Genomic DNA, 19,950 nt, shown 5'->3' on the forward strand with positions numbered 1-19,950 from the left:
TTTCCAGGACTTTTTAAGTTTAACAAAAATTTTTAACAGCTGAGTGAATATTAGCCTCTAGAGGAACATACTTTGCATATAGCTACCATTTTTTCCTTAAGACTGTCCATCCTAATTGATTATCAGCAATCCCTATGTTGGGATGACTTGTTCCTGAAAATTGTCCACTTCCTTAATCTTATTTTATTTCTTGTGATGTCATTCTGGGTACATTTCCCTCAGTGCAAATTCAATTGATGTTTTCATAATAAAAATAATTCTTTTTCCATTTGGTCTTTAAGCATTTAAAGCAAATCAAAAATGTGTGTGTGCGAGTTCCTATTGACCTCATATTTCAGACAATGAACTTCTGAATGAGTTAAAATTTTTATGTATATATTTATATGGACACACTCAAATGCAAAAAAAAATGTACATTCAATACACAGAATCACATAATTTAGATTTAGAGGGAAAAATGGGTTAAGACACATGGCTCGCCGATTTCAGGGGCACAGAGTACAGATTCATAATGTCAGTAACACTCAGTTTTCATAATTTTTCTTTTGCAATCCAAGAAAGACAAATGGAAGTTTTGCTGCTTTGTTTTTCATTATAATTAAAACCTCTTGGACGCTTAATATGAGTTAGGCCCTGAGCTAAGTCCCCCATTTGGTAATAATTTTAGTTTTAAAAACATTATGCAAATTACCTTTATACATCATTTGTTTAACAGTATTACTCAGTGAATAGATAGCAACTAGCCTTCTCCCCGATGCCTGTACTGAGTTATTGTCCAAGTCATCCATCATTTTCCCCCTAAAGTTCAGATAACACTGTGATCACTAGTAGAATTTGAACCAAACAAATTTTCAGCTTACTTTTTCTGGCTGATTTTACAACCATAAATCAATAACTTAATTCTTTAAAAAAGTGACAATTTCATTCACCTGAGAATGAATACTACTTTGTGCCCCAGCTGTCTTCATTTCTATGTTAAAGTCTACATAGGTCTTATTTATATCTGATGGGTCTCCATTTCTTTCCTGTAGAAGTTTTTAGTGACTCAACCACAACAGCACTTGGGTCATTTCTTGGAATAACTTCTCACTACTATCTGCTGCTAAGCCTGTCTTTATCATGCCTTATGTAACTGTTTGTATCACAAGTGGATTCTCTACTCCATGTTAGAGTGATTTTTCTAACTAACAAATCAAATCATACTACTACACTGCTCAAAATTTCCCCTTATATCCTATTAACATCAGGACAGTGCTTCTTCAAGATTAGGCTTGTACTTTATGTTCTAACAACTAAAACTGTTTAAATTTCTCAAAGACACATGACTCTTTCACTTTTCTCGGACTCTGCACATGCTCTTTCCACTGTCTAGAAAGCCCACAATTTCTCTGCCTTCAAAACACATCCTCATACCCGAAGATTCTTTTAGTCTCCCAGGGAAATCAAGATATTCCTTTCTCTGTGCATATGTATTTCTCCATGCATATGTATTTTATTACTTATCATATAGCTTTTAACATTTCTGTGTGTGTAAAGCTTCAATTCTCTGCATTGTAAACATTTTGAAAGCTGGAACTGTGACCTCTCATCCATAATGCCTGATGCAGAGTAGGCACTCAAAAATATTTGTTGATTATGTAGTACATGAAAAAAATGTTACTTTTCCATATGCCATTCTCTGCTGCAATAATGTTCATCAGACTCCTTGGGATTTTTAAGAGAAACCAGTTGGAGCATCTGCTTTGCCTTACCACTCTAGTCATTTTAAGATTTCTTTTACACCAATTTATTTATAATTTTACCATACTTATTTTCACATCTTAACTAATATTACAAAAGTTTGATTCATTCTTCTATACGTTTCTCTTATGAAAGGCACTGTGGTTTTTTTCTGAAATGATCAAAAAATAACAACAACAAAAGCATATAAAGGGTGTGTGTGTATATACGGTATATATAACATACACATTATACATATAAATTTTTGTGAAATTAGGTACAAATAAGAAAAAAATCAATATATTGAAAAGGCAACCAAGAGAATGGGAGAAAATATTTGCAAATCATATATCTGATAGAGGGTTAATAACCTAAATATGTAGAGAATTCATACAACTCAATAGCAAAAAAAAGCAAATAATCAAAATAATAAATGAAGAAAGGAACTAAATAGATATTTTTCCAAAGAAAACATACAAATCAAGAGTAGGTACATGAAGAGGTGCTCGACATCACTAATCATCGGAGAAATGCAAATGAAGAACACAATGAGATATCACACCAATCAGGATGGTTATTATCAAAAAGATAAGAGATAACAAATGCTGGCAAATATTTGGAGAAAAGGGACTCTTTATACACTGTTGGCAGGAATGTAAATTGGTACAACCATTATGGAAAACAGTATGTGGTTCCCATAAAACTGATATTGAACTACCATATGCTCTAGCAATCCCACTCCTGGGTTTATACCTGAAGGAATTGAAATCGCTATCTTGAAGAGATATCTGAATCTCCATGTTTACTGCAGCTTTATTCACAATAATCAAGATATGGAAACAACCTAGATGTCCTACAACAGATGAATGGATAAAGAAATTGTGGTATATATACAATGGAATATTATACAGCCATAAAAGTAAGGAAATCCTGTCATTTGTGACAACATGGATGAACCTGGAAGGCATATGCTAAGTGAAATAAGCCAAACAGGTAAATACAAATAATGTATGCTATCATTTACATTCAGAATCAAAAAAAAATCTGATTTCATAAAAACAGAATAGAATAGTGGTCACAGAGGTTGGTGGCTGGGAAGATGAAGGTCAAAAGGTATAAATTTTTAGTTATAAGAAGAATAAGTTCTGAGGGTCAAATGTATGGCACAGTGACTACAGTTGATAATATATTTCAAATATTATATACTTGAAAATTGTGGAGAGTAGAACTTAAGCATTCTTACCACACACAAAAAAAGAGTTAACTATTTGAGGTGATGAATGTGTTAATTATCTTGATCTTGGTAATCATTTCACAATGAATAAGTATATCAAATCATAATGTTGTACCCTTTAAATATATACAACTGTATTTGTCAATTATTCCTTAGTAAAATTGGAGAAAAGGAAGTAAATTGAGGGAAATAGGAGCAAATAATTTTCTTTTCATGAACCCACACTCTTAATAAAAATGAATTCTCTTTACAAAGATGATTATTCTACTATTTCATTCAATAGGAATTAAAGATTGTTCAAGATATGCATATAAAATTGAGAATTTTGCCAAAATAAAGATGAAAACGCTCCAATGATTATTAGTGAACTCAATGATGGTCTATGGAACTACAGGTTTAGTTTAGTTTTAAATGTATTTTACCTAATTTATCTTATACTATTTTGCTGTGGAACTATCAAAATTGCTGTAGGGATTACACTAAGCATGGCTACTGATGACTAAGAATTAAGTGAGATGTTTGTTGTGAGGAAACTCAGTGGTGATCTTAGTTTGTATACTGAACAATGAATTGGCTTTCTGCATTCTGTAAGAAGCTAAATTATTATGTCTTTTTCTAAGCTCCTAACTTATGATGAAATCATGATGTGAAAACTTCAGAGATATTTTATCAATATTGTTTAAATAGTAAAGTCAAGGTAATTTACATGTGCTATAAAAATTAGTCAAACTGCTATGTTATATTTATTTTTAAAATTTATTTTCAAAATTTGGGCATAATTAAAAGAAAATGAACCAGTTACACAGCATGACAGCTGTGCTATTAGCTGAGATATTCCTGAGTGCATGTTAAATAGTCAAAAAGTCATGCTTGATATCATGAGTACCTGTAACTTTCTTAATAAGCTAGTATAGGTTATTTAAAAACACGTTGATCAAATCTAATTTACATATCCCTACCAACAGAAACTTTGAAATATGCAGATTCAAAATTTGGCAAGTATTATTTAATAGAAATAAGGATGCAAAATTTTGGAAGGGGCAAATGCAGAAATAGCATGCCAAAGGGTTAAACACAGGAAGAGTGCCTAAACAGAAATGGAGGACAAAGATATATTTTAAAAATTATATTCAGTACCATAAATGCAGTTTGTAATCAGAGTATTCAAGAATCATTCTCACTTTCATTTCTTTATAATTATGCATGCAAATGATCCAGAGTAAACAAAAGGGAAAAAAATGTACTCCTAACTTCATATCCAACCTCTAATACTGTGAATCTCTTTGAAATAGGCTTCTTTACTACTAGCAGAGTAAAAGCAGTCCACTAAGTTTATACAACAAAGTGAGTTCCCTTTCCATTTTACCTATTTGAATAGCACATCCAAAACAAATACTATAACTTCTGAAAATTTTCAGTACATCTTAGAAAACAGAGACAGACCTCATAAGACCGGCCTAAGAACTTTGCTACCATACTTTCCTTTCCCGAAATTTGAATGCTTCCTTATCTTCTCTCAGACAAATAAAAGGAAGAATTGTATGGCTCCCAGCTTTGGAGCCCTGAAAAATGCAACCAACATTAAATGCAATAAGACCTAAGAGTGAACAAGACATACTAAATTGTTCAACCTATGTTTTTACTAACTGTTCTCCATGATTTATGGAATTTCTGTATAATGGTTTGGACAGGTGCTATGCCACAGAAAATCTATAACTGGATTGGAGAGAACTAAATGTCTACTTTACAGCAATCTTTCACTTCACATTCAAAGTATTACACCTCAAGACAAGATTTAAGAAATTAATTCTGAGGATTTGATATATAGAGAATCAATTTGCTATTAATGATTTTCTTGCCATGGGTCAGGCCTTGTATAGACTTGCCTAAGGCATTCCATGTGTATGAAAACAAGGCACCCAGCCAGCAGAGTTCAAAGTAGCAAAGTGCTGGAAAGATTCCAGGGCAGCAACAACTTCTTTCTTCTAAACCTAATTTTACCTGATATTACACATTCTATTTTCCCCCATCTATCTTCATTAGTCCCTACTCCTTTGTCACATTTTCTTTTACTAGGAAGAATGGAGGCTTGGAGGCTCTCCTGATTGTATGTCCCAGACCCGCCACCCCAGTACTGTTCTTCTCCCCGCCCACACTGTGCTAAGTTTTGGGACAAAAATGGTGAGGAAAAAAGACATGATCCTTCCCTCATTAAGCTTGCAGTCTAATAGGGCAGTTTGACATTAACCAGAATATCAAACTAAGCTGTGAAAATTTCTATGAAGACAAAATCTAGGGAGATACGAAATTACTTAATAGAGACTAGGAAAGAAGACAACAGTTGTAGATATAAAGTAATATGAAACAGTTCTTAGTTTTGTAAACATTCCTATACCTTCATGCCTTGTCTTTCTCTATGCTCCTTCTATGTTCCCTTCACATGTAAGTTTCTTAAAGTGTCCTGTTTTTCTGATATCTGCTTCTCTTCATTTTATTCAATCATCATTTTTATAATATCCCAACAAGCTAAGCCACATCTATCTTTCTTTTGCAGCTGGATGGAGGATGGAAAACAGGCTTTGGAGTCAAATAAATCTAAGACTGAGGCCAGTTTAGTCACTTCATAATTGAAGGGTTGTTTTTTTACAAGATTTCTTAACTTTTTTGAGTCTGGTCTTTTTTTAAATAGCAAAATGAAGTTGTCAACTTTTGAGGGATTTGAGATAAATGTCTATAGGCTTTGTTACAGAGAAAATGTGACCTTAGAGAAAGATGTCTAAGGTGTCTGTAAAAAGATTGAATTAATTATTATATCTAAAGAAGGAGGGTACCTATTAGATACTGGCTTGGCCAACCTAGAGCAGAAAAAAAGTTGCTCTCAGATGCATGTAGAGAGTAGAATCCAAGCCAGGACAGAAACAGGGAATTTAACAAAGGAATTTTTAGTTAGCCCACTTTAGCTCACTTCATTAAGCATTCTATTCATAACTTTTTTTTCATTAAAATTTCTTATTGATTTTATGCTTAAAAAGCATCATTTCATTTTTCTACGGGAAGAGAATGGACTGCTCCTTCAGATTTTTATTTTTAATCATTTTTAATATAACTCCACCTTTTCAGAGATAAATCTGCTTTAAATGTTTAATTTTTACATTATCCATTCATTCAATAAATATTTATCTTATATTTATCACGGGCCTACTATGTGCCAGGTACTAGATTTGTTGCTGAGTGTTCAGTGGTGATTTGAACAGAAGCAGTTCCTGTCTTCATAGAGCTGCTTTAGTAGTGAAGACAAACACACAACACAAATATATATATACATATATATATATATATATATACACACACACATATATAACATATACATATTATATATATATGTATATATATTAAATAAACACACAAACATATATATATATATACATATATAGATATATAGTTACAAAATGTAACAATTAAGTGCAGTCAAAATCAGATTCCTAGTCTGCAAATGGGAGGACAGATCCTGGACCATGGTAAAATCATCAGGATAATGAGGCCTCTTGGAGAAATAAAACCAACCTTTATCTAACACATGCCTCTGCATTAGTTTTCCTATTTTATTTAAATTGCACAAATACACCCATCAAAGGTCAATGAGAAGATCAAATGCTACAATACGTGTATAGTATCCAACACTGCAGGCATTAGATAAATGCTAGTCTCTTTTCCATTCCTTCTTCTCCAATTATTTCAATTCTGACTTTAAAGGAATATTTCCCTTCTATATCTTAACAAATTTGAGCACATACCACAAGTGTGAAGTTATAGTTGCAAGCACAAATCAGATAAAAGGAAAGGGTGAGGCAAGTTTTTCTACCCAGATTTACAGGCAGTTGGTCACTGCTACATATCATACATACATACTTTCTTTTTGTCACAATATGAGACAGTTACAGGAATAAAGACACACTAAACAGTAGGAAGTCAACTCAACATTACTGAATGAAATGCCTGATAATTTGCAATAAAGAAATTCTACTGATAGTTTACTGGTAAAATCCAATTTTAAAACATTATATGAAAAATATGAAGGGAGTTTATAATGTTCAGTTCATCATGTATTAAAAATATAGAATGTATAAAATTTTTTAAAGATGTTGCTTAACTTTATTTCGACATTTTAGAAATCTTACTGATTCTTTAATTAAAAAAGAGTAATAAAAGAAGTGAGTCACTAAGCTAGTAAGTTGTGCCACTGTAATGAATGGTAATGGGTGTATTTTGTTGGAGTTGAAGATCAATATGATTTATTACCAGATGCTCTACTGATAAAGCTGATAATGTAATAATCAGAGAAGTAAAATTCACCTAGAGCTTCACATATGTTTTCATCTCTACTTATGAATTTATTATAGCTTTACTTGATAAACCACCACCTCAACACAGACAAACTCATTGGGACATATTAATTAGTCTAACTTTTATGCTACTAAATTCCACCATCATACAAAATCTATAGAGCATACAAAATGTAAGAAAATCTCTATGACAAAAAATAAAATAGACTACATGAGATAAACCATTTGAAATGTTTCATATTCCTTTCAGTCTGTTATGTCTACAACTCACTCCTCTTTTGTCAACCAGCAACAGCATTTTTGTCTCCTTTTCTATCATCAGGATTTGAGCAATCACCTCCTGGACCCAGAACAATCTTGCTTCCACATATATCTTATCTAACTCTCACACTCTCATGTCTCTCTAAATCTATTCTTCCTCTCGGACTTTCTAATGACTGCAGGTTTTTGCACCTTAAAATAAACCCAAGTCTGTTCTTTATTATTGCAATTGTCTTCTTTAAAAAATCCTTTTTCAGCTAAACTCTTCAAACTACTCCATATCTGCTCTCTACAATATTCATCACCTCTGACCTTTCTTAACACTCTGAAGAGTGGTTTACTTACCTATCACTCTATCTTGAATCCTTCAAGAGCAATATGCTGGTCAAATTGTAAGACCTGTTCTCAGATCTCCTCTTGGTTCATTGTCCGGAGTTATCTGACCCGGAGGATCATTTTTCCTAGAAGCTCCTTCCTCCCTTACCTATTGTGGCCCTCTGCTGTTTTTGTTTAGTTCCCTTGGGTTTCTCTTCTCTTTTTCTCCTTTCCATTGGCCATCTGATAGCGTTAACCATCTACTTGTTTTTTTATAATATTAGTTACTCCAAAATCTTTGCCTCAAATCCTGTCTTGTTCCAAATTAACATAGTCTGTATTATTTTAGTGTCTCTAAATATCTTATTGGAACTTCAGTATCTCACAAATTTTGCTCACCATCATCTTCCTTCCTAGTTTTGGTCCTGCTCCTCAGCTTCTTATATACAATGCCATAACCACCATCTCCCCAGCCCTCATACTTGAAATTTTGGCATCAACTTTGAGTCCCTTTTCTCATCTCATCAAAGGCCAAATCCTATTAATTCTGCTTCTGTATTAGCTATCATAGCTGCTTCCACATCATCATTCCTACTATTACTTACTAGCTCCTGCTCTCATGACATCTCCCCTCAATCAACATAATAGTCTCCTAAGAAGCCATAAGCCTGGTTTTCTCTCCTTTTGCCAAACCACTGGTGCACAGCTGTCAGATTAATTCTTCTTAGAGATTCAAACCCCTGTGTTCAAATGCATTCCAAAGAAAGATTTAGATCCTTATACTATCAAAGTCCTCCATGAATTACCTCCAACCTACCTTTCCAACTGTGTTTCCTTAACTCTCTCAGGTACCAAATACCAAACAAATTGAGTTCCTGTGTGGCAGTATCTTGGATTTCCATTCTTATTGCCTGTGCTCCTAAAGTTCATTACTTCTGTAAGCTGTTTTCTCATCTTTGCAGTTCCATTCATTAATTATCCTTCAAGGCCTACTGCACACTTACCTCCTACATAAAGGCTTGAGATCGAGGTATCATTCAATGATTACTATCATCTAAGCACATGAAGCTCTACATGTGTTAATTCTTTCACTATAAACTGACGACAGTTCAGATGAGGAGATAATCCCATAGAGGATAAGTAACTTGCATACGGTCTCACAGTTAGTAAATGATAGGTAGACCTCGGGTTCTAACTAAAGCTTTCTGATTCTAGTTAACCACTGTAACTTGTTCTCCACTTTATGCCCTCTGTAATAAATACCTTGAACTTACATTTAGGTCTTTAATCCATTTTGAGTTTATTTTTGTGTATGGTGCTAGGGAGTGTTCTAATTTCATTCTTTTACATGTAGCTGTCCAGTTTTCCCAGCACCACTTATTGAAGAGACCGTCTTTGCTCCATTGTATATTCTTGCCTCCTTTGTCATAGATTAGGAGACCATAGGTGCGTGGGTTTATCTTAGGAGACCATAGGTGCATGGGTTTATCTCTGGGCTTTCTAGCCTGTTCCATTGATCTATATTTCTGTTTTTGTGTCAGTACCATACTGTCTTGGTTACTGTAGCTTTGTAGTATAGTCTGAAGTCAGGGAGCCTGATTCCTCCAGCTCTGTTTTTCTTTCTCAAGACTGCTTTGGCTATTCGGGGTCTTTTGTGTTTCCATAAAAATTATAAAATTTTTTGTTCTAATTCTGTAAAAACTGCCATTGGTAATTTGATAGGCAAAGCAGAAATAAAGTCACCGATGTAGAGAACAAACTTACAGTTACCAAGGGGGGAAAGGGGGATGGGATGAATTGGGAGATTGGGATTGACATATATACACTACTATGTATAACTAATAAGAACCTACTGTTTACCACAGGGAACCCTACTCAATGATCTGTGGTGACCTAAATGGGAAGGAGATCTAAAAAAGAGTGGATATATGTAATATGTATAATTGATTCACTTTGCTTTACAGCAGAAACTAACACAACATTGTAAAGCAGCTATACTCCAATAAAGATTAATGAAAAAAATAAAAACCTTGAACTTTATTTTTTCCTCCCTTACAACATGTATTACTTTGTACCTCATTTTATAGCTTTTAACTTGCATGTCACTTGATGGAGATCTGTGGAGAATTCATGCTGCTTTTATGTAATAAAATGTTTACTTAATAAATGTTTGTGCCTGGAGAGATGGATATACTATTTCTCTGTGTGAACAGTTACTATGTCTTTCTACTATCTACTCCATCATATATTACATCTTCTAAGATGAGAGGCCTTATGTAATCTGTGGCTTTAGAATTAGATGGAGATGTCGTTTTTGAAGCATTATTTTCCATGATGCCTCAACATGCACCTCTTACTCTAATTAGGCTCAACTGTGCAATCCCTAAAACAAAATGCTCACTGCCACCTCTGCCCTTTGTCCCCAATGTTTCTCTTTTGCAGAATATCTCTTGCCTCTTCCCAAGCCATATATTGTTCTTCTTTCAAGGTTCAGCTAGAAAATACAAATGTCTTTTATGGCCAAGGTAGTGTTTCATCAATTTAATTTTGATGAGAATAATATTATTATGTGCATACATATATTCTTTGCCTGTGTCAAGTACTGCATCTCTCTAAGTACACTTTTAAGCACATATTAAATACTTTAAAATAATGTTAGTGGGTCTTATGAATTAAGATTATTTTCACATAAGATAAATTAGGGCAGTTAACAGTCGAAAAAAATAATGAATAGTTCTTGAAAATAACTTAATTCTTTTGGGTGCCTACTATGAAGACCTATCTAAAGAAGTTGATTCTACTTTATTATTTCAACCAAATATGTCCCAAAATATTTATTTAATTCAAATTTAGAATTAACTTCTAAAACAATATATGGTAGGCTGGGTGGTTAAGAGGTGTTTTCTTAGCTAATAGATATTAAGGTAAAGATTTTTCCTAATGCTTACTTCCCAAGATGGTAAAAGTAGTCCACTTTACATCTTATGTGACCTTGTTTTAGCCACATGACTTATATTTGGCTAGGACACAGGAATGAATCCAGCAGCTGCATACAAAATAGGTATGAAATATTTTGTTGAGAGAATTTAATTTTTGATGGAGGTAGCCATTGGCTCAAATAAGCTAAAATGCTCACTAATTTAAAAAATCTTCATTTTGACTTGATAATATTATCTTTTTTATCCTTTGTGGTGGACTATACAACGGTTCAAACAAAACAGTGAAACTGCGTTTTAAAACGTGTTGTCTTGAGAAGGCAGACATCATCTAGTTATCTTGTTTCTATGATTTATTACCCCAGAAAAAAAATTTTCTTTTATTTTCCACCACTCCAAGCTAGAAATGGGCAGAAGCAGATCTCCAGAACCAATTGGATAAATGAGGTACTCATACTCTTATTTTTCCTAAAGCGCCTTATAACACCTTCTGAAGAAAAAGGAAAGTATTATTTTTCCTTGAAATGCATTCCTTTTAATTCTACTTGTGTTGAAAAAAAAAAAAGAAAGAAAAATCCTAGCCACTTCAATAAGATATTTAATTAAACAGAGTCAAGGTCAATACAATTCTGAAAGAAACATTTGTCTAAGCTAATGGATCAGACTGGCCTTTGATAAACCCAGAATCTCCTAAAGAAAGTCATGGCTTGGGTTATTGGGGAGGTGGGGGATATGAGGGAATTCAGGGAACATACATTTCCGTGATAGTTTCTGGCAGATTTGTGGGGATCTCAGTGAGACCTTTCCCACGGCAGTCTACGATATTGTTGCTACAGGTACAAGCAGCTGGACAATGCAAAACACTGCAAGACGGCGCCATAAATGACTGGTGACCTGAAAAAGAAACAAACCAAAGTTATAGTTTTTCCTCCTCAATCTCATCATTGTGAAACACACAAACTTAGCGAAAATAACAAAGCACGTTATTAAACAGAAATGCATTTCTCTAAATACCTGATTATAAAATGATACTATATTTCTACAATAAAATTTAGGAAGCATGCATGTATGTTTTGGGGTCAGTACCGATAAAGCAAATGAGATTTTTAAAACTAATTAGAAAAATGATAATTTTTAAAATTTGAAAGATTTGTGAGAGAGGTTAAATTCTGATTTGAAACTAGAATTCTATTCAAATTTATTATGAGTTCCAAAAAAAGCAGCAACTTCAGACGGATCTATATTTCATTCCTAATAAGCTTAGATAGAGCGTGGTCTTTATTGAATTTAAGTAGCTTAACTTACTTTAACTCAAAGAAGGAAAGGAAAACAGTAAAACTTCCCTCTTGGTAGACATAATTGTCTAAATAAGTATTCATGTGCCAATAAGTATGGGGGAAATAGATGATGCTAAGTTTGATTTCTGGGTAGGTTCAAAATTACCGCTTTTTTTGAAGTTGTAATAATTTGTATCAGGTCATTCTGTTAGTTGTAATCTAGATGATTCCTTTTTTGACTTTGTATGGCTTAAAATTTTAGGCTAAGTAGTTACCCAGAGGTATATTTTACTACTCAATATTGAAATTTTACTGTTCAAATGGTGAACAACGGGCTGTCAGGCATTTTGTACCAAATAGGCATCTGCAAACGCTGGGTTTGTCCCTGCAGCAGGGCCAGACCTCTCTGCCCTGCAGAGAAAGGGCCTGAGTGGTGGTGATACCCGGGGAGGAGGCTGCAGGCTAATTACTAACCAGGTCCCTCTCAACAAGTCCTCACACTTTACAAAAATAGTCTCAGTCTAAATAAGAAACGTGAACTTGCCTTCTTCCTCATCTAGAAAACAGGAAGGAAAAAAGTGAAAAGAGAAAAAAGTGGTTAGTAACGAATTGTTAGTCATTTCCTTACTTAATTTTTTATAAAGCAATCAGACCTACTGAGCACATTCCATGACATTATAAGAAAATTTTGTTTGGGCTACAAAAAGCAGGAGAAAATACATAAAAAGGTCTAAAGGATAGCAATAAAATAGAATCCTGAACTAGTATGTCTTCTCACTCTTCCTTTAGGAAACTGCTATTTATGATGCATTATAAATATTTAAAATTTTTGTTTTACTGTTATTTTGAACAGACACTTCTGAAGCAGAAATAATTTATATGGATTGGGAATCAGACTGTCTAGGTTGAGATCCTTGAACTTAACTCTACAACCTTCGACAAGGTTACTTACCATTTCTTTTTCTCAGCATTTTAAACTTTAATATAATGTTATATTTCTCAACAGATGTTATGAGGGAGGTAAAAATGAGGTAAATATTTGTGAAATATTTAGACTGATGCTTAAGCACATAGAAAGAGCTAACTGAATGTCACCTACTGATACTTTACATAACCAGTGTCTTATTTTTGTTTTCAGATTTTTGTTACTAAAGTTAGTCATTTATCTCCTTTAGGTAGGACTGCATCACATGAAAAGTATTTTTGTCACTTTGCAACTACAGTTCTGTTACTTTTTCAATTTCCCAGCCGGGATCCAAGATTAGTTCAACATTTTTCCAATTGTTAACATCAAAATAGAAATAAATACTTACTTAAAGGTAAAATCATGAGTAGCAAATAGAACTGTAATTTAGGAATTTCTTATCTCTCCCTTGGACTGAAAACTGAAAAATCCTTCATCATAACTTAGGTGAAAGTAATCAGTAATTGCCAAACATGCACAAATGTCTTAGAGCCTATGGCATCATCCCTAACACAGAGGATTTCCACAGAGTGATTAGTGCATAACTTCACATTAGTGAGGAAAAGTGAAACCTCTGAAGCATGCACCTTACACAGTTCCTTACATCATAGCATAAGGGAATATGAAAACAGAAAGGTTCTTTCTCCCTTACCACTGCAGACAAATTCTCGTTTTTGAACCTCAGCTACATTATGGCCCCTTAGGTGGGATGGCCCCATACACTGAGTGTAGAGGCCCACCCGGGGCCTTTGGCGTAGCCAGTCCGAGAGCCAGGCCAGGTGGCAGTCACAATACAGGTTGTTCGAATGGAGTCGACTAAATGAGAGCCAAGAAGTTTAAAACAAGAAAACAGAAAAGAGTCATTTCAAAATTTGGAAAATTCATTCATAATAACATATAACTTCGTCTCTACCTATAAATAGGTTAAAACTTAATAAATGCCAATCTAATTATTTTCCTAAAAATTAAACTGGTTTATAACCACAGACTCAAGTCCCTCTTCATCTACCTCTGAACTAATAAGCAAGTATACAGAAGCTTGAACATGACCATGAAAATCTTTTGCCTACGTCTATTCAAAGGGACAAAGAGACACAAAGGAGTCCAAGGCAAATTGCTCTGCAGTCCCAACATACTGGCAGCCAGTGGGGGTGGGGTGGAGGAATGGGGAGGTCTGGGCTCAGGCAGGGGTAGGAGGCATGTTAAGAAAAGTTGTGGCTCCCAGTTTGAAATACAAGTTAGTCTTGTCATTATTAGTCTCTGTAGAAACTGCTGGCAAAACTTTTTTAGCAGGTCACTTTCATTTTTTGCTGAACCTGACAGAATAATAATTCAATATAAACCACTTCTTTTCACATCCCTATTCTGATTTCCTTCTTTTTGTTTAATCACAGTAAAAGGGATTAGCTGCTTTTGGCTCTTGGGGACATAGCCTCAAAGAGCAGGAACTGAAATTAAAAGACATAGATGGCTGGGAGTGAAGGAATTATGCCAGCCCCCTCTACGCTGGCAGGGATCCACACCAGATCATGGATCCCTTCCAAGTGGTAAATAGCACTTCTCCACTAATAAAATATTAGACAAATGTATCCACTAAATGACTTCAAACTGGCTTTTATGTTTTCTCAAACTAAAGAAAAGGACATCCAAAGCTATAAATCAAAGCATCATTCCCAGAATCATCTATGCCATGGTAATACCATTTTAGCCCTTTTTAGCTGATGTGCTCGATTATAACCCAATAACAGTAATGGATATTAAAACATGGAACTCAGTCCAGAAAGCTAATTGTACCATAAAAATGAAATTTTTAAGTAGCAATGATAATACAGAATAATGCAACAACCAAAGCAAGGGAATTTAAAGTCAGATGACTGTTTTATATTCTCCTTCAGCCTGGAGGTATGGAATAGACTGTCTTGCATCCAAACTAGACAGCATGCCACAGAACAGAAAGGTACATTTTGGGAAGGCTGGGTGACCTCTGGTGAAGTTTGCTTGGAGGTCAAAGTGGCATCTTTTGGAAGCCACAAGGCACATTCCACAGCATTGCTCTCTAAATATTTCCATTGAAACCAAGTACATTACGATGATTCAATTAGATGTGCACACATTAGAAATGAGAAAAGAATATAAAAATTTAAAAATCTGATTAGTAAGACAAACTGTAGTGGGTTTCCACAAGAAAATAAGACTCACTATACTATTTAATTTGTTTTTAAAAACTTAGCTAAAACTAATGAGAAACCAACTTCATTAAATATAGTTTGAGTGAACTGGGCTCTTCACTTTGCCAGTTCGTCTCAATCTGATAGCCCCAAGAAAACAAAACTTAGTTATGCCTGCTTACTTTTAGAATGATTTTATTTTGCTAAATTATATTCCAAGGAAATTATATCCCATGAAGAGCTCAGTTTTAGTGAGGAAAAAATTACATTAGTATTGGTATTATCTAATTCATTAAAAAGTGGCAATTCAATTGATTTTTGATTAAAGAGAGAAAATAAATGTAATGTTTTCAGTTATAAATTATTGTAAAACAAAAATATTTTGAAAACCCTATCAAAATATATTTACCCTACTTAAAAACACATATTTTTTTCAAAAAGTCCAATGCTTGGTTTTGTTTCTCACCATTTCTCACATGTTGTATATAATATATATTTTTAGGTCAAGGTGATTCTGAAACCCAGTTCAAATGCAATTTATCTCTGAAAATGCTTTAACTAAATACCCCACCCTGGGCTTTGAGGATTAATTTTTCTCTAAGAGGAAAAAAAATAGCTGTATCAAACACTTTTATTAGAGAATCATTTTTATCCATCTAAAATATTTTAATGTCCATCTGTAACTCCTGAAAAGATATTTTAAAATATAAATGCTGACACAACCTTGATTATAGAAGCACTAAAGGGTGATGCTGTAATTTTACGTCACAAAGAATGCTGGAGAGCCAGTTTAGCTTTATTAGGATTGCTTGCCATACAGTAATAAAATCATAAAGATTTACCATTTATCATTTCTGACAGCCAATCAAGGAGTCTTCCATTTCTTAATGAAATGTGATCTCCACAATAGCTCAAAGTAAATGTTTTTCTCCCTCCCCCAAACTTCCCATAACACACATCATTTAAAAGGAAGGTTTCAAGTTTTCAGAATAATAGTTCATTTATTCAAATATCATATCCAGAACTTTTTAAAAAGTGGTGTTTCCCTTGTCTACCCCATGATGATCTAGTGGTCATATTCTTTACTTACTAAAAATAGTACTTAAGGGGAATCATTAATTGATTAAATTGACTTTATATATATATTGTGGCTACTTACAAAGTCCTAAGTTTAGGCATATGGTTGAAACTTGCCACAGAAAGTCTAGTAATGTTGTTATTGTTGAGAGTGCTGTAGAATAAAAAAAGGTTAGAAATTTTAGTTATGAAAATTTATTGATCACTCCATATGTTAACACAGAAAAAACCTCTTGTGATTATGTTTATGCAGAACCATTACCTGGTAAAGATGGCATCAAGAATGAACTGTATTATACACAAGACGATAAATAAATTTCATACTTTAACATATTACTATGCATTCATCAAATATTTATTACTAATTTGTGACTTGAGTAGTAGTATCTTTGACCATGTAGCTTTATGCACTGTGTACATACATGTCGATTTACGATACTGGTTAAGAAATGAACGTGAGATAGTCACAGTTGGAAAAATTAAAGTTATATTTCCTTTAAGGGTATTATGTATAATTAGTGTCCACGAGTAAATGAACCCATTTGAATTCTCCAACTGAAATCTCATAGCAATGGCACAGAATCAGTACTTTCAGGTCCTGGAACAGAGTCCTGTTAATTGTTCTTTACTGTGGACAGCAGCTGCTGTTGAAATTTGAGTAGGAAGAACAATATCTATATTTGGTACTTGCATTGAGTAGGAAAGAAGTGACATGCTGCAGCAATATAGTAAAAGCTTAATATATTCTAGCGGTTTTTAGTTGCAGCCACATATCCTGTTCTTTGTTTAGTACTGTGTAGTGATCATGGTTTCTTGAAGCTAGGGTCAAGAAGATGGGTGGCCAAGGGAGATACGGTGAAAATAAGTATACTTCTTACTTGGTTCAAATTTTTCCTAATTTCCCTCTAACACAAGCATTGTTAGTTGTATTATTACTACTATTTCTACTACAACTACTACTCATTCATTCATCAAATATGTCCTGAATGGCTCCTATTTTTATGGCAACATGGAATGTCTAAAAATAAGTCAGGCATAAATCTTGTCCTAAAATAGCATACAGCCCAACTGCGGAGAGGAATTACACAAATTACAAAAACTTAGAGTTAGTAAGGTTTAAAAGAGAGATATCTTTTTGTCTCCATTTGGAGAAGTCTGATTGTGACAAGACAGTGAGAAAGACAGTTATCCCAGGAATGGGTGAGCAGAGTGTGGAGATGACAAATGATTCCAGTATACAGAAGATACAGTAGGGTGATGACTAAACAGGGCAGTGGCTGAAGAAGGCAGGAAAGATGGATCTTGGTACAGGTGGATGATGTTTGATATTCAAGAAGGGTTTGAATTAGAGGTGGCACATTCACTTGCCTACAGAGGCCATTCAGGAAACATACATGAGAGAAGCAGGCTTCTTGTAAAGAAATAAAATGGGGAAGAGAAACGAGGAAGAGCAGACCAATCCCTGGGGACAAAGAGGACCTTGGTGATAGTGATGATATTCTCTGTTGTAGCAACTAATATTCAGCTCTGATAGACTGCTGCTCTGCTGTAATGGAAAGCTGCCAAACAATCTGATTTTCTCAAGAGAAACTAAAAATGGAAGTTTTTAGGTCAATCTTCCTAATTTTTAAATACTGGCAACTAACTCAAATATTTCAGAGTCCACAGGCCACGTCTGTTTGGGCTAAGCAAGATACACTGAGGCCACTTTAGGCCAGCTGGTGGCTATGGTTATCAATGGTGGGATATGGGGTGTTCAGGGGTAGTGTGATTTACTTAAACTTCTCAGTAAAGCAGGGCACGAAAGCTACAGATCTAGAACATGCACTGACTCTCTTTACTATCCAGTTTAGCAATGTATTGAATGATATAAGAACTAATGCAAATGATCTGAACTAAGTCATATAGAAAAAAACCTACTGAATGAAGGATCTATAAAGCACTGAATTGGTCGGCTCATGTTATCTGAAAGCCTCTAGTATTTTCCTGTACTCGAGTGAAATGAGATTTTTTTTCAAGCACCATTAAAACATATCCTGATGTCTGAACTAAAAGGTTTCATTTCTCAAAGGGATTTGCTTTAAATGACCCCTTTTCCTACCCTCAAAATTTATGCTGATTTTATATGGCTTAAATCTTCAGAGTATACAGCATACTGAAATGTGATTTTGGGGACAACTTTTTTTTTTTTAAGCAATTCACACTAGGCAGACATGCATTAATTTTGAACTATAGTTTCTTATAATTCCACACAAAAGAGCTATCATTGCATGCCGAAGCCAGTGGCTATCAATTTGAAGACTTTTCTCAAAATGTTAATTTGTTTAATGCAACTGAAAAAATAAATTTTCTCATTATTTTTATTCAGTATTGATGCTGGCAAAGCAATATTGATATTAATACCTGGTAACTGAACAATATGTGGAACCAATGAAATTAAGTTATTTTGAAATTAACAATAAATATAATTGTTGATTAGGTATGATGACATGTATGTGTTATGGCCATGATCAATTCCTATTATGAAACAATGTGAAGTTATATGCTGTACTTCTTTAAATGTGAACACTTTTTCATGCATGGAAGTCTATTTCTACGTTCAACCTCAAGATTTTCTCTATGTAATGAGAATATATTCTTGTACAAAGGACATCCTGGTGTGTAAATAAGAAATGTTAGTCTTGGTAATCATGTAGGCCCTCTTGGACTAAGATCTTGATTTATTCTTTCTTATTCCCTAGTGCTAAGCATAGGATTTGGCAGAAAGTCTGATACTGAATGGATTTGAACCACTATGTTTCAATTCAATTCAATTATGTCCATTCTATAGAAAAGAAAAATAAACCATATAAAACTGGCAACTCAAGCGATGTATTTCATTTCTGAATCTAGTGTCCAAAGAAAAAGAAAATATTGATCTACATTTAGTTTCCAATGCTATTTTTGAGACACCATCTTCTTATTAAGAAAATAAAGTTAATTCTAAATCCTATCAGTGAGAATTCCACAAAAAGTCAGTTCGTTTTACATGCAAGCGATAAACTGCCTCCTTGCTTTCATTTACCTTGGCTTTTCCTTCTTGAACTTTATTCATTCTCTCCCTTAATGTATATTTTAATCTAACAAATTTCCATCAATGGTCCAGTATGATTACCCCCATCTTCTCCTGTTTGGCCTCAGTATATTCATATATTCACACATGTTCACGGAATCAAAATTTTAAAAAATCTAAAACATTAGAAATCCAAAATTTAAGGTGATGTGCAAATTAATGTTCTTTCATTATTTCCTCATAATAAAAATATATATCTTAAAGAGTCATGGATGATAAAAATAAGCAAAACAGGTAAATTTCTTTCTGGGACTCTATATAAAAAATGGTAACTCTATATTAAAAAAGCCCCAGACCAGACATTTATAATGGGTAAACCTTTGATTTACTTGACAAGAGATTATGGCTTAACAAATTCAGTCTTTCCAGCGCTCTAGCCAATTTAGCCTTAACTTCTTCATTAATTAATTTCTCTAAAGGCTACATAAATTATGAGCATTTAAAAATTAATATATATTAAAAGAATGTCTGCTTGACTTTATATTTAATATAAAATATTAAAATTATTTTGAAAAAAATTCACATTTTCTTGTATTATGCTAAT

General features: G+C 33.8%; 1 protein-coding gene across 2 annotated transcripts in view; it reads right to left on the reverse strand.

Annotated features, from left to right (window-relative positions):
- Nucleotides 1-19,950, reverse strand: part of SLIT2 (slit guidance ligand 2) — a 405,484-nt gene that overhangs the window by 117,495 nt on the left and 268,039 nt on the right. For both annotated transcript variants that reach the window (XM_060103633.1, XM_060103629.1), the window contains exons 7-9: nucleotides 16,377-16,448; nucleotides 13,702-13,865; nucleotides 11,564-11,702 (exon numbers count right to left, since the gene is read on the reverse strand). In XM_060103633.1, the coding sequence (XP_059959616.1) occupies nucleotides 11,564-11,702; nucleotides 13,702-13,865; nucleotides 16,377-16,448 (375 nt within the window). The remainder of the gene's footprint in view (nucleotides 1-11,563; nucleotides 11,703-13,701; nucleotides 13,866-16,376; nucleotides 16,449-19,950) is intronic.

The sequence above is a fragment of the Mesoplodon densirostris genome, chromosome 1 (assembly GCF_025265405.1).
Source record: "Mesoplodon densirostris isolate mMesDen1 chromosome 1, mMesDen1 primary haplotype, whole genome shotgun sequence".
In the NCBI taxonomy this organism is placed as follows: domain Eukaryota; kingdom Metazoa; phylum Chordata; class Mammalia; order Artiodactyla; family Ziphiidae; genus Mesoplodon; species Mesoplodon densirostris.